The sequence below is a fragment of the Endocarpon pusillum genome (genome assembly GCF_000464535.1).
Source record: "Endocarpon pusillum Z07020 unplaced genomic scaffold C682903, whole genome shotgun sequence".
Taxonomy (NCBI): domain Eukaryota; kingdom Fungi; phylum Ascomycota; class Eurotiomycetes; order Verrucariales; family Verrucariaceae; genus Endocarpon; species Endocarpon pusillum.
This window is the reverse complement of record NW_006913468.1, coordinates 65,882-79,284: the sequence shown is the minus strand read 5'-3', so window position 1 is coordinate 79,284 and position 13,403 is coordinate 65,882. Positions and strand designations below refer to the sequence as shown.

At 52.2% G+C, this 13,403-nt stretch overlaps 5 protein-coding genes across 5 annotated transcripts; 2 read left to right on the top strand and 3 right to left on the bottom strand.

Annotated features, from left to right (window-relative positions):
- Positions 1-721: 721 nt before the first annotated feature.
- EPUS_02606 (uncharacterized protein) lies at positions 722-2,445 on the bottom strand (the record flags this gene model as incomplete). Its single annotated transcript, XM_007787530.1, has 3 exons — positions 722-1,013; positions 1,085-1,598; positions 1,665-2,445. The coding sequence occupies 3 exons, from the start codon at positions 2,443-2,445 to the stop codon at positions 722-724; spliced, it is 1,587 nt and encodes a 528-aa protein (XP_007785720.1).
- Positions 2,446-2,696: 251 nt separating this feature from the next.
- EPUS_02605 (Mannose-6-phosphate isomerase) lies at positions 2,697-4,178 on the top strand (the record flags this gene model as incomplete). Its single annotated transcript, XM_007787529.1, has 4 exons — positions 2,697-2,727; positions 2,784-2,804; positions 2,850-3,538; positions 3,633-4,178. The coding sequence occupies 4 exons, from the start codon at positions 2,697-2,699 to the stop codon at positions 4,176-4,178; spliced, it is 1,287 nt and encodes a 428-aa protein (XP_007785719.1).
- An 884-nt stretch (positions 4,179-5,062) lies between these two features.
- Positions 5,063-8,456, bottom strand: EPUS_02604 (uncharacterized protein; the record flags this gene model as incomplete). Its single annotated transcript, XM_007787528.1, has 5 exons — positions 5,063-5,225; positions 5,281-5,410; positions 5,453-5,620; positions 5,790-7,353; positions 7,926-8,456. The coding sequence occupies 5 exons, from the start codon at positions 8,454-8,456 to the stop codon at positions 5,063-5,065; spliced, it is 2,556 nt and encodes an 851-aa protein (XP_007785718.1).
- Positions 8,457-9,565: 1,109 nt separating this feature from the next.
- Positions 9,566-10,716, top strand: EPUS_02603 (Actin-related protein 2; the record flags this gene model as incomplete). Its single annotated transcript, XM_007787527.1, has 3 exons — positions 9,566-9,619; positions 9,688-10,479; positions 10,552-10,716. 3 exons carry the CDS (start codon positions 9,566-9,568, stop codon positions 10,714-10,716), a joined length of 1,011 nt encoding a protein of 336 aa, XP_007785717.1.
- Positions 10,717-11,022: 306 nt separating this feature from the next.
- Positions 11,023-12,666, bottom strand: EPUS_02602 (uncharacterized protein; the record flags this gene model as incomplete). Its single annotated transcript, XM_007787526.1, has 1 exon — positions 11,023-12,666. One exon carries the CDS (start codon positions 12,664-12,666, stop codon positions 11,023-11,025), a length of 1,644 nt encoding a protein of 547 aa, XP_007785716.1.
- Positions 12,667-13,403: the final 737 nt, after the last annotated feature.

Here is a 13,403-nt window from a genome sequence, read left to right as displayed (position 1 = left end):
CCGCTCGCGCCGGGGGTTGCGGGCGGGGTGAAGGCCGGGGAGATGAGCGCCCCGGGCAGGGCGGGTGTGGAGGAGCGGTCCGGGTCCCAATTGGGGACTGGTCCCGTCGAGGGTTGAGGTTGTGGGGCGAGGATGGGGGAGGCGTGCGAAGGAAGGTCGGGCATGCTGAGATTGTGTACACAGAGAATGGGTGTTTTGAAGAATAAAGGGAGATATTAGTAGGGCGGAGGAGTGTCCGGATAGAAGACTGACGGCCTTCGCGGGATCAAATGTTGCCTTAGTAAGCCTCGGCATTCTCAGCTGGATGACTCGGAGTAAGCTAGTACGAGTTAGGAGGCTTGGCGAACTTGCATCCCTGTTATTACTAACTTATAGTAGTAAGTTAGTATAAGTATAGAACCCAGCTCAGAGATTACTTTCTAGCTCAGTTCCTACACAATACAACCTCCTGGGTCTGTCTGTGGATCCTCCCCAGTTTTGTGTCACCCTGTCTCTGGGTGAAGGCAGATGGTTGATGACCAAGAAGTAAATTCAGCAGCCACTCGTAGGTCCGATTCCTCTCTAGCTCAAGAACAATATCACCTCGAAGACTATCTTGGATATCAATACACAATATACTAAAAATGTTATTCTGACGCTCTACCCATATTCCACGCCCTGGCAAATGCAAGCCAAAACCAGTCACTCGACATTGGCCCAAGCAGAACATACTCCCACCAAGCTATTTGGTCTTGATGTCCAATACATACCTCCTTTCCACCTCTTTGACCTCTTTTTCGTTCTCTTCGCCTTCGAACTTAAGACTGTAGACGTCCCTCTTGGTAAACAAGCCGATTACTTGAGCATTGTAGAAGGTGGTGGTTCCAGGATAAAGCGCAATAATATGCTTTCCGGGAGAAAATGTGGGCAGCTGGCTGCCAGGAGGAGGTATCGGCAAGAGATCTTCGGCTCGAGCGGTGTATAGGAGATTTTCACTTTCGTCCTTGTCCTTGATATCGTAGATGGTCCTGCCACTGATTGCAGTCAGTCTGTGTTGATCAAGAGAGATGGAAGAGGGAGAGAGCCATGGCGCGAAATGGCATACCTTCCCTTGTCCTTCCTGATCGCATTGATTGTGCAATGTATACGCTCTCCATCGGAGTCATGTGTGGCCTTGCTCTGTCTGTAGGCGACCTCAGCATGGACCACCAGCATCTTGGCTCGATCGGCAACACCGCTTCTGGGGCCGTCCGGACCATCGTCAAGTCTCGAAGTGCCATCCCTTGGTGTTTGGCTCGCAACACTAGAACTTCTTTGCCCTTGGCCTTTTACGCGCCGGAGTTGATCGGAAGACCTCACATCACTTGGACTTGGGCCGGGTGAGTCCACGACAGCAGTTTCGGACTCGACCGCAGACCGCTTAGAGCCTCTCTGTTTGGAGGCTGCTGAGCCGCGGCCGGGTGCTTGAGTATCCTCCCGCGCAGCAAGGGCATTTAAAATGCCCATTTTATTGATGAGGTCATCTGGCGGCTGATGCAAAATACCGGTCTCTTGCTCTGTGAGCTTGACCTTTGCTCGATACAATTCATCCAGTCTTTTTGTGTCATCTAGAGTAACGCCTGGGCGTTATTCTGTCAGCAACCGCAACAGTACAATATACACTCGAAGGATTGGTTATGACTTACTGTTGTCAGCCTCCTTTGCCTTCAGTTCTTCTTCCAATACCAAAATCTGTTGTCCTAGCGGAGCTAGCTTGTCCTGGATATCGCTCAGCTTGGATAACGATTCGTGGATTGTCTCTTTCAACTCTGCGACAAAGTCCACCTGGTTGCGGCCAGGTCGTCGAGCCATGCTCAATAGAGGATCTCTCTCGATAACAGCCTCCAAAGTTGATGATGGAGATTGGCTAGTAAACCCAGCCTCGGGCTTAGATTGACGCTGTCGCCCAGTTGAGAGCCGATGCTTAGAAAGCCGTGACTGGTTCGGACGACGCTTTTTGATCGGCGATGATGTTGTGGCGAGCACGCGACCATTGGCCTCCTTGACCGACCCTAAAGATTGGCTTCCTAGCTGTAGAGCTGAAACTTCAATCGGGTTTGTCTCCGAAACGAGATCACGGGTTTTGGTAGCCGAAGCGCGATGGATCGAGGCGTGTATGGTCTTCTCATGTAAAGACAATTCGTTCAGAACCGGTGTTTCTGTAATGCCTGAACCAGATTCTTGTTCACGTTGCCGATGTCTCTGACGTTCTATCTCAAGCTTATCCCATCGAGTACCAGGCAGTGTCTGAACATCGACTTTTCGTTCGCTCCGCCTGGTGTGCCTCCTTGGGGTATCCGAAATATTGCGCACCGGTGTAGAAGGTTGAGCGACAACATCGCCAGCCGCGGCAGCTGGGATATTCGAAGGCGGTGGTTGGTGGGTCCGCTGGGGACCTTTCTTGGTTGGAGGCAGCCTAGGCGCCATTCTGAAATAGGGGCCTCCGGGCCTCAGGGGTGGAGCTCATAGGGCTGAGCTTAACTGGTGAGTTAGTGGAGGGCCTCTTAGTCAGCTGTCGTCACCAGAATAGAAGCTCTCCAAATGACGACCAGAAAACAAGGCCACAATTCAAAGAGCACTGACGCGTGGATAGAGCAGACTGGAGTGTGAGCTGTGCAATAATTTCAATTGCAAAGCAGTTATTGGAGAGCAATTATTGCAAAGCAATTGTCTCCACGATGCAAGTGCCGTTGATTCGGCTCCAGTGTGGTAAGAACAGATCGGTGCATTGATAGCGATGGAAGGAGCTAATACTTGACTTCTAGGCGTCAATAGCTATGATTGGGGTAGGATATTCATTTCAGGTTGAGAACAGATCTGAAGATGTGCAGGGAAGAAGGGCAAAGACTCTGCTGCTGCCAAATATGCACTCGCCACTCCTCCCGATGGCTTCTCGATCGAAGAAGAGAAACCTTATGCTGAGGTCTGCCTGCTCCTAACCTCTCCCGTCAAGCATCAGACTGATCAAGCCAAGCTATGGATGGGCACTCATCCTTCACTGCCATCCAAAGACCTCGAGACAGGCCGTTCGCTACTGGACCTCGTCTCAGACAATCAGGCCCTGATGAGCACCGAGATCTCCAAGAAGTACAACAACAAACTGCCCTTCCTCTTCAAAGTGCTCTCCATCTCCAAAGCACTATCCATCCAAGCCCACCCGAACAAGAAACTGGCCGGGGAGCTTCACGCCAAAGACCCCAAGAACTACCCGGACGATAACCACAAACCGGAAATGGCCATCGCCATCACCCACTTCGAAGGCCTTTGCGGTTTCCGGCCGCTCAAGGAGATCGCCCACTTCCTCAAAACCATCCCGCCCCTCCGCGCCCTCGTCGGCGAAGACCGCGCCAGCAGCCTCGAAACCACCGCCGCGGCCGAGGATTGCGACCTCGTGACCAGCAAATCCAGCCTCCGCGCCGCCTTCACCGCGCTCATGAAATCCGCCCCAGAAGACGTGCGCGCCATGTCCAAGTCGCTCGTCTCGCAGGCCGAATCCCAGGAGATCAGCCCGGGCCCCTCGGTCAACACGAGCGCGGAACTCTGCCACCCGCTGCCACGCCCACTTCCCGCACGACATCGGCCTCTTCGTGCTCTTCTTCCTCAACTACGTCAAGCTCGCCCCCGGCCAGGCCATGTACCTCAAGGCGGACGACATCCACGCCTACGTCTCCGGCGACATCATCGAATGCATGGCCAGCTCCGACAACGTCATCCGCGCCGGCTTCACGCCCAAGTTCCAGGACGTCAACACCCTGACCGAGATCCTGACCTACGACCACGATCCGCCCGCGCAGCAGCTGCTGCAGCCCGTCGACTATCCCTACGTGACGCTGAACACCGCGGCGTACGGTTCCGGAAGCGACAGTCTGCTGTACGATCCGCCGATCGAGGAGTTCAGCGTGGTGAGGACGGCGCTGAAGGCGGACGGGGCCAAGGCGACCTTCGAGGGCATTGCCGGGCCCAGCGTGGTCATCTGCACCAGCGGACAGGGGAGTATCAGCGTCGGGCCGAAGAGGGAGGAGCTGAAGGAGGGGTTCGTGTATTTTGTTGGTGCCACGGCGGAATGTGTGATTGAGAGTCGCGGAGCGGATATGGTGACGTTCAAGGCCTTCTGTGAGATCGAAGACGGGAAAGGAGAGAGGGAGACGAATGGCCATTGATCGCTTGCTGAAACAACAACTGAGTCTGGCAGAGATGTATAAATCATTTCTTACAAGGAACGTAGAGGCTGATTAGTGACTATTAGAATCAATGATGTTACGAGCATTGCAGCAGCGAGGACCTTTCATGCATGGGCTGGGTTGATGGTGATCTACATGAATGGCAGCATTACTACCCTTTTTGACAGGCTTGGCAGTCTTGGCGCGGCGTAACAAAAAGTGTAACTATTCAGTGACACCAGAGATATAATAAATCAAAGAAGCAGTCAGCCATCAGTAAGTAACTATAATAGAATTCTTTTGTAAGTATGAGATGCTCCTCTACTGCTCAAAATGAAGTGGGAGACCTTTTTGAGAAAAAAAAATAAATTTGAGACGGACGTGATTTGAACACGCAACCTTTCGATCTGCGTAGAAAGCAACTCTGGAGTCGAACGCGCTACCTATTTATTTGTTAGAGAGAAATCCATGCTTTAATTGGACACGTCACAAATTGGGAGATCCACTCAAGATCTAACAAGGGTAGTGAGAGAGAGGTCATATTTACCGTTGCGCCACCATCCCGGAAATACAACCTAATTTTTCAAGATCGCTTTGCTAAAATTATATATATGTTCTCTCTACATGGCATTGACATTTCAATTGCATGCTACGATATGACCTTCGCTTTTACTATGTAGCATAATTGCCCGGTTGATGGATAAAAGATACGATCGACCCTATGAGCACCAATGCCTAAATTACAAGATAGAAAGCTTTGTTCCCAACTCCAACGTTGCATGCACTGATCCAGTCCGTTGGCGTAGGGAGAATGAGCTTCAGCACTCCTTTTTTTTTTGACCCAACCGCAGCTCCGTACCACCAACCTTACAACTTGAGTCCTTTTATCCATAGGCTCTTTCGCCCTCTTGTCTGTCACGCCCGCGAAGATATTCCATGTTGCTAGTCAATGTCGGTAGTCCTTCCGACAGCTTGATGGGTCGCTTGCCCAGGCGCGAACGGCAAAAATATGGGGATGCTTGCTCCATCGTGATTTGGGAAAGGAACCTAAAACGGCTTGTCAGCATGGCTTCCAAAGCTGGAAAGGCTATAAATTACTTACTGTTGCAGCCTTTTCCAGAAGTTCTCTTTCTTCATATCGTCAGGAAGTCGCTCCGGGTTGCTCAAAAAGATGATCCCGCCGTCAGGGTATGCATAGTCGAGGAATTGCCCGAGCAGCCATGTCTCATCAGCTGGCTTGAGATTGTTGTACTACGCGCTCAGGTCTTTCTGACCGGCCTTGATCAGAGGAAGACCTGCTGTGCCGTTATAAAACTCTGTGGGCCACGCTTTGCCGAGACCCATGTCCTCGACATCTGCTTGCAGCATGCTCCGATTTACTTCGTCTCTCCAGACCAGGCTGGTCTCATATTCCCACAAGCGAATGAGCTCCCGCGCCTTGCCTGGCAGTTATAGAGCAGAAACGGAATGGAGGAGTAAGCTTCGGGGGATAGCACCCACCAAGTCTTGCAATGCATCGTCTTAACAGTCCCAGTCTTGGAACAATGACCAGGGCATACCTCTATGTGCAGCACATTTCTTTGCCAGTTCACCCCAACCGCCCATCTAAACCCGCCATCTGAATCAATTCTTCCTCCTCCCACCTCTCCTTCTCCATCTCTTTTTCTGATCCCGCCCTCAATCTCACCCTCATGGGCAACCCCCCCGCGGGCTTCGGTCCAAAAGCAACCATCTGATACGCCCTTCCGCCATGCCTCTCCGGTGCCTCCCTCAAACCCTCTCCATCCATTTCCTTCCCATACAAGCTCTCGAACTCAAACTCCCTCAGCGTCAAGACCAGAACCGCCTTTATCTCCAGCATCGCCAACTCCATACCCACGCAGTTCCGGGGTCCCTTCTCAAACGGCCTCCACGCATCCTTCGGAACCTCCCTTCCCGGCATGAACCGATACGGATCAAACGCCGCCGGGTCCGGAAACAGATCTTCGCGATGTGCGATGCCGTAATGTGAAACCCAGAGGACGTGATTGGTCAACGGTAAGGACTGGGAGTGGTAGGAGAGGGTTTCCGTGGCTGGGTGAGAGGACATGCGGATGGTACTTCCGGCCGGGAAGAGACGGAGGACCTCTTTGATCACGGCGGTGGTAAGGGGAAGGATGGAGTGGGAGAGGAGTTTTGATGCCTGTGGGCTTTTGAGGAGGGATGCTGTGGTTTTGATGGAGGGAGAGAAGGCTGTGGAGTGTTCGGAGCGGATAGCGGAGAGGATGTCAGGGTGCTGGGAGAGGAGATAATAGCTATATGCTATGGTGGTGGCGGTTGTGTCGTGCCCGGCTAGGAGGAGGGTTTTGATGTTGTTGACGGCCAGGAGCATGAATTCTGGGTCGACGTCGGGCTTTTGCGCCTCCTTTAAGGTATAAAGACCTAGTTTTTCGTCTTGGTAGGCTTGAAAGACTAGATCGACGACGGCTCTACCGGCGGTAGTAGTGTTTGTAGTAGTACTGCCTGCGTGACGCTCCTGGATCTCAGCGGTGAGCTCTCGATCGAGGAGTCGGCAATACCACCAGATGGGAAGTTTGCTCTTGTTTCGAGATATAATATCCATACTTGAACCAGCCCACGAGATGAACTTGCGGAAGTTGTGCGTAATTGAGGAAAACGTCGTCTGCGAATTGAAGCTTCTACCCAGGACTATTTGGCTGATGACATCGATGGTCAAGTTACAGGCCAGGTCCTGCATGCGAAAGATCTTTTCACTTTTGGCCAATTCTTGCAGCCGCTCGCGGAACTTCAGAACATGGTCTGTAATATCGGGTACAAGGGTTGAAAGGTGGTGGGAAGAGAATGCAGGTCCAAGCATTGAACGTAGCTTCCTCCATTCTGCGCCTTCGCTGGTCACGATAGATTGCTCACCAGTCATATTCCGAAGGAATTCTTTAAGGAGGGTGTGTTTGGGATGGTTCTTGGTTTGGGTGATCTGAGCAGCTATGTCCGGATCCTGGATCATGAGAAAGGATGTTGCAATTGGCCACAGATCCATGTAGAACACGTGAGGCAAATCGTATTTCTCCCTGACGATTGCCATGGCTACCTGGGGATGGACGTCCTTGGGCAATGTTTGCATGACTTCACCTAGGACTTTGAGATGTCCGAATAGGAAACTGTGCGGTGGACATGGCTATCTAGTATCAGCAACATCTTCAACAATCGAATCCACCTCTGAGACGGGAGGAGACAGAATTTGCGGTTCTGATTTCTTACCAGATTCTTATAAAATCGACGCTTTCGAGTCCATATGACAGAAAGGTGGACAAGTCCGACACAGACTAATAGAACAGCCCCGAAGAGAAGAGACGACCAGATTGGGCTTGAAAACATTGCTGGAATGTGACTGCATCAACCTACGCTGAAAATAAAGAAAAAGGGTGGCAGGAGCAACGCGAAAGTAACCGAGTTATAGAGGCAGAGCCCAAGAGTCGAAGGATTGAGGTACTATACTCTATATATAGTGGTGCCTGCGCCAAGGAACGCGTTGCAAATATCATGGCACCTTCCTGGGCGTCGTCTGGCTGAGATGTGGCCATGGGTTATCTAGCTCTGCATTAGTAAGGGGTGCTGCGCCGCCGGGGATGAGCGAGGGGACGCATTGGTGGCATTGGCCTTTAGGTGACGTATGTGGCAGGCCAGATAGCAAAATTGCTGAGACATTAGAGAGAGCACCATGATCTATTATATTCCCAGTCCGCTCACTTCAGAAGCCAGACGCTGAACATCAGTCTCGGGGGCCTCCTCCATTGGCGTGGAGGGCTCCTCAAGGAGGTTCTGTAGGCGGCCTTTGAACGTCAGAGACAATGCGACCTGGGCGTCCTCCCACTCTCTGAAGCAGGAAGAGTTACTCCCATCATCTATCATGCCAGATATACAAGACTGATAGTGAGCGGCCGCCAGACTGTCCAGCTCACTGATCAGTCCGCCTAGATCGTTAACAGCTCTTTTGACTGGCCTTGGCTGCGAGAATCTAGGCTTGACCTGTTCCTGGCCTACAAATGCTTTCAATGCATTGTGCTTTGTTTTCGGTCGGCTAGAGCATTTCATGCTCAAAATCAGGAATAATTCAATGCTCTGGGTGTGTCCCAGTAAGCCTATTGTACGGCCATCCTTGGCCTCTTTGTACATTGATCTGGCAATCATTCTCTTCTGTGGGTCGGACGGAGACAGGCACTTGACCCGCACCTGCTGAGTAGGGTGTCTTCTTCGGTCGGCAGTTCTTCGTGGAGACATGTTTTGTGCTGGGTCAGTTCTGGTATTTGAACTGTCTGGTGAACTCATCGTCCTCTTAAGGAGATGAAAGACTTTCGGAAATGGAAATGGATATGGATGAACGTTGACTTGTATTGATTGATGTAAGGTAATCACTTACACAACACATATAATGAGTGTAAAATAGAAGTTAGGAAGGAATAGAGGAGGAGAATCTTATAGACTTGTGCATGGAGGCCCATCGGCCCAAAAGTACGAAGATACACTTGAGGCAGCTCAAACTATGCTTGTTCTGGATGTATACGACGTGGGCAGGACGATCACCATGAGGATCTTCGGATCACCCTCACTACATTTGGGTTTAAGGGGGGAATGAACCACAAAGAATAGATAGAAGGCTGTCGCTAGAGCCCTCCGGGTCACTTAGCCCTGGATGGTCGCCGGGGACGCCGAGTAAAGGTGTGCAAGATCTTGAAGCCCAATACATTGTCATCACTGAGAACAGAGAACAAGATTAGAAGCTCCACGTTGTCGGCAGTCAGTAAGTTGATTGATGTCTGTAGGACTGATGAAGAACTATACGACTCTCTCTGCATCTCGTAGTAGACATGTTGATGCTGGGGGGACTCGGAGGGTCCAGCCTATTCTTGGCATTGCTAGTGCCACTCCGCACACAAATTGATGGCCGACTGACTGACTTACTACGTACGGAGTACTGTAGCTGGAGAACTATATTAGGCACACCTTTCTGGCTGGCGCATGCTCCACCACATTGTGATACCTAAACTTTTTATAAACTCCTGCGACAAAGGCCCCCTCGCGCAATGCTTTGAGTTACTTGAGTCTCGGGACAAGAGAGGGCCATCATGGCAGAACCCCCAATTGGTTCGCGGCTGCACCTACAGCCCAGGGACCTTAGCTGACCATTTGTGCAGTCCTCGATGGAGGCACAGGATTTTTAAAGGTTGGGTATGCCGCACAGGTATACAGACATATCACCGAATCCAAAGCTTTCCGAGTCTCCTAACGGCAGATGCTAGAATTTCCCAGAGCACCAATACCCCTCTATAGTGGGGCGGCCGATATTACGGTCAGAGGAGAGGCAAGGAGATATCGTGGTCAAAGATATCATGTGTGGTGATGAAGCGGCAGCAGCTCGGTCGATGCTCCAAATATCATATCCTGTACGACCTCTTACCAAATCCATTGCTACCGCCGGCCACCCAGCTGACAAAGTGGTCCGATTGAATAGATGGAGAACGGGATAGTGAAAATATGGGACGACATGCAACATCTCTGGGACTTCACATTCCACGAAAAGCTCCGGGTCGATCCCTCGGGCCGCAAGATCCTGCTCACCGAGCCTCCCATGAACCCCTTGAAAAATCGAGAACGTATGTGCGAAGTCATGTTCGAGCGCTATAACTTCGGCGGCGTCTACGTCGCTATCCAGGCCGTCCTAGCTCTGTACGCACAAGGCCTCAGTTCGGGCGTGGTCGTCGACAGCGGCGACGGAGTCACCCACATCGTGCCGGTTTACGAATCCACAGTACTCAACCACCTCACCCGCAGGCTCGACGTCGCAGGCCGCGACGTAACCCGAAATCTGATAGCGCTCCTCCTCCGGCGCGGCTACGCGCTGAACCGAACAGCCGACTTCGAAACCGTGCGGCAGATCAAAGAAAAGCTCTGCTACGTCTCCTACGACCTGAACCTCGACCAAAGACTGTCAGAGGACACCACCGTCCTCGTGGAATCCTACACCCTCCCCGACGGCCGCGTCATCCGCGTCGGGTCCGAACGCTTCGAGGCACCGGAATGTCTGTTCCAGCCGCATCTCGTCGACGTCGAACAGCCGGGCATAGCCGAGTATCTGTTCAACACCATCCAAACGGCCGACGTGGATGTGCGGAGTAGTCTCTACAAAGCCATAGTGTTATCTGGTGGGAGCAGCATGTATCCCGGCCTCCCGAGCAGGTTGGAGAAAGAACTCAAGCAGTTGTGGTTGACGAGGGTGCTGCAGGGGAATCCGGAGAGGCTGAATGTAAGAATCCATACATGCTCTGATCATCGCGCATTGCCTGGCAGCTGCTGACATGTTTGCGTGATATCATAGAAATTCAAAGTCCGAATCGAAGACCCACCGAGGAGGAGACACATGGTCTTTTTGGGTGGGGCGGTGCTGGCCAACATCATGGCAGACAAAGAGGATATGTGGATCTCGAAACAGGAATGGGAGGAACAAGGGCCGAGGGTCATGGAGAAACTGGGTCCTCGATAAACCGTTACAGAATGGTAGAAGCTTATGTCAACAATGACCGCAGTAGTAGGAGGGCAGGAGAAAATAGAAATTTGTCTCTCGGAAGCTCGTCTTGAGCACCCATACCCGGCTTGGTGGTAACTCCGGTACCTACGACCCACGCCAGTGAGAATGCAAAGGAGTCTCCCAAAGTAAATATATATTGTAGGCCCAAATGCCCATTGATAAGCATCTCTCACCAGTCTCTAAATGCTACGAGATAAAATCAGCTCCACAAGCACTTGTCTATCCCTCAACACCCCATTTCGACACCCAAGTAGTCTATGATCAATCCTCCTCGTCATCAGTAATCACCCCTTCATCCGCCTCCATCCTCTTCCTCTCCTGATCCATCTCGCGATAAGTAGCCCAACTCAACAGCACAAACGCCACGATAATCATGCTCCCACCCCCGATCGCGGCGGCACTCAACGACCTCTCCGGATGCAAGAATGAATCCGTGATTGCCACCAGGAAGATGGTCAGCAGCGCCGCTACGGAACTGAGGACCGGACTGGTCAAGCTCATGAGCACGAGGAACGAACCGCTGAAGACCGCGTTGGAGATGGTGGAGATGAGGAGAAGACCCGCGGTGTGGGGTGGGGGGATCTCGAAGGGTTCGAGACCCGTGACGTGCAGGATCGGGAGGGGGATCCAGAGCACGGTGAGAGTGAAGAGGCCGATGAGAGAGCCGAAGGTGTTGGCGAAGATCATGCCGCGGCCTGGCGAGGTGCCTTCGGGAGGGCAGGCCCATTTCTTGTAGAGGACTTCGTAGAGTCCGTAGAGGACGCTGCCGATGCCGATGATCAGGTTGCCGGCTGTTCGGTTCTTGGCTTCGGTGGCCCCGTCGTCGTCTTGGGGCCCACCGCCTGAGGCGCCGCCGTGAGGGCCGGCGTGTTTGGGGTCCTTTTTGTCGCCGTAGGCTACGACGAGGACGCCGGCGATGGCGACGGCAACGGCGATGGCTTTGTCGAGGCGGAGTTTGTCGTGGAGGAGCATAATGCTGAAGACGTAGGCGAAGAATGCGGAGCAGTTGTAAATGGCTGTTAGGTCGCTGGGAGTGGTTAGGTCGACAGCCACATACCAGCTTGCGCCAGCGATGGTAAGGGCTGTGGAAACAAACACGGTTTTGCGGATGATGTATGAGGTTGGGGATTTATTCTTGGCTGAACTGGTAAGATGCAGTTGTTGATGTTCGACCATCTGGGCAGTTGTCCGTATCTGGTATTTGTGTCTCCGCCAGAACGCCGGCCATGACAGCTTCCGCTTCTGTATTCGCAAGATGAGAAGTTGAGCAGGGTATAACAAGGACCACGATCCGTGCGTCAACCACAACATGCAGTATGCCTTTTTCCAACCCAGTGTATGTTGTATGTAGACGGCGGTTTCCGTTTGTACTACAAAGGAGATGAGGGAAAGGAGCAAGAAAAAAGATGCATAGATGTATTTCCTCCTAGTGGCATTCGCAGGATCAGTATAAGAAGGAGATCGGGAACGAAATGTGTTGCGTCTAGATGCTAAAGCTGGCCGGGCACTGCCGTTGGTCGACTCGAATTCTGATCGTCCTCGACCTTCATCCTTCAATAACGGCTGTTGTGACCGCCCATCTGTAGGACGGTGCATGGAGGGCCGAATGCCAGCCATATCGTCCTCGTCAAAATCAAGATCGCTTCCCAATGCCTCCTCCCCTGCTTCTGACCAGTCAACAGCCTCAGTTCGATTCTCGGGCCTGAATTCTTCTTTGATGTCTTGTGGAAGAGACGAGATTCGAAGTGGAGATGGAGACGTTCGGCGCTGTGATGGCTCAGGGAGATGGGTAGTAGGGAACCTGGCTTCCGAGTCTGGAGGTGTCAAGATAGGTTCGCCAGAAGAGTCGGTATCGGAATGAGCCTTCGCGGTGTCAGGCGAAGCCTCGTTCGTGGTCGAGGTCATCCATGCAGAATATCCAGGTCAGGAGCACGGTGGCTGTACGTTGGATTACAGTTGCGATCTGCTCAGCTGATACCACGAGTCTGTGCAAAGATGAAGTCACAACTGATTTTCGGCACTGTGTTAGTTAAGTGAGGCCTCTATTGGCGCATAAGATTATCGATGTAAAGGCTTGAACCGAAAGTCCAAGGTTGTTTATGACAGGGCCTGATTGTGCCTGGTGGTGTCGTTCACGGCATGACAGCTCGACAAAATTGATGAAGTAGACAGGGAGCAATATTACGTGTCATTACATACCAGCCAATTTGCCGGCAAACATCATACTAAGGGCGGCATTCAACCGTTTCACCAGGCCTCAAGCCGGGGTCAATACGCCCGAAAGCGTAGGGGAGTCCCCTGTTTAGCTGCGCCCTGTGAGGGGGTTTGCAGCAGCCCCGCAGAACACAAGGACAGGCTTCTAGTCTTCCATACAGCTAGAGCTCAATAACGTAGTATATCTTGTGTTTGACGTGGGCAGGCAAGTCTGTACTGACTGGGGCAGAAGTCGCCTATCGAGCACACTCGGGATGGACAGGCTGTGTACATGACACGATTTGATTGCAATTTAACCTCTCGTGCTCCCACAGGTAGCCAGTACCACTAGTACTCCACTCAGTCGTGAGTCGGTCTCTAGATGCGTCTCTCAGAGGTTCTCTTCTACGTTCCTCAGCAAAACAGTTTCTGCTCCCAGTTGTCTACTT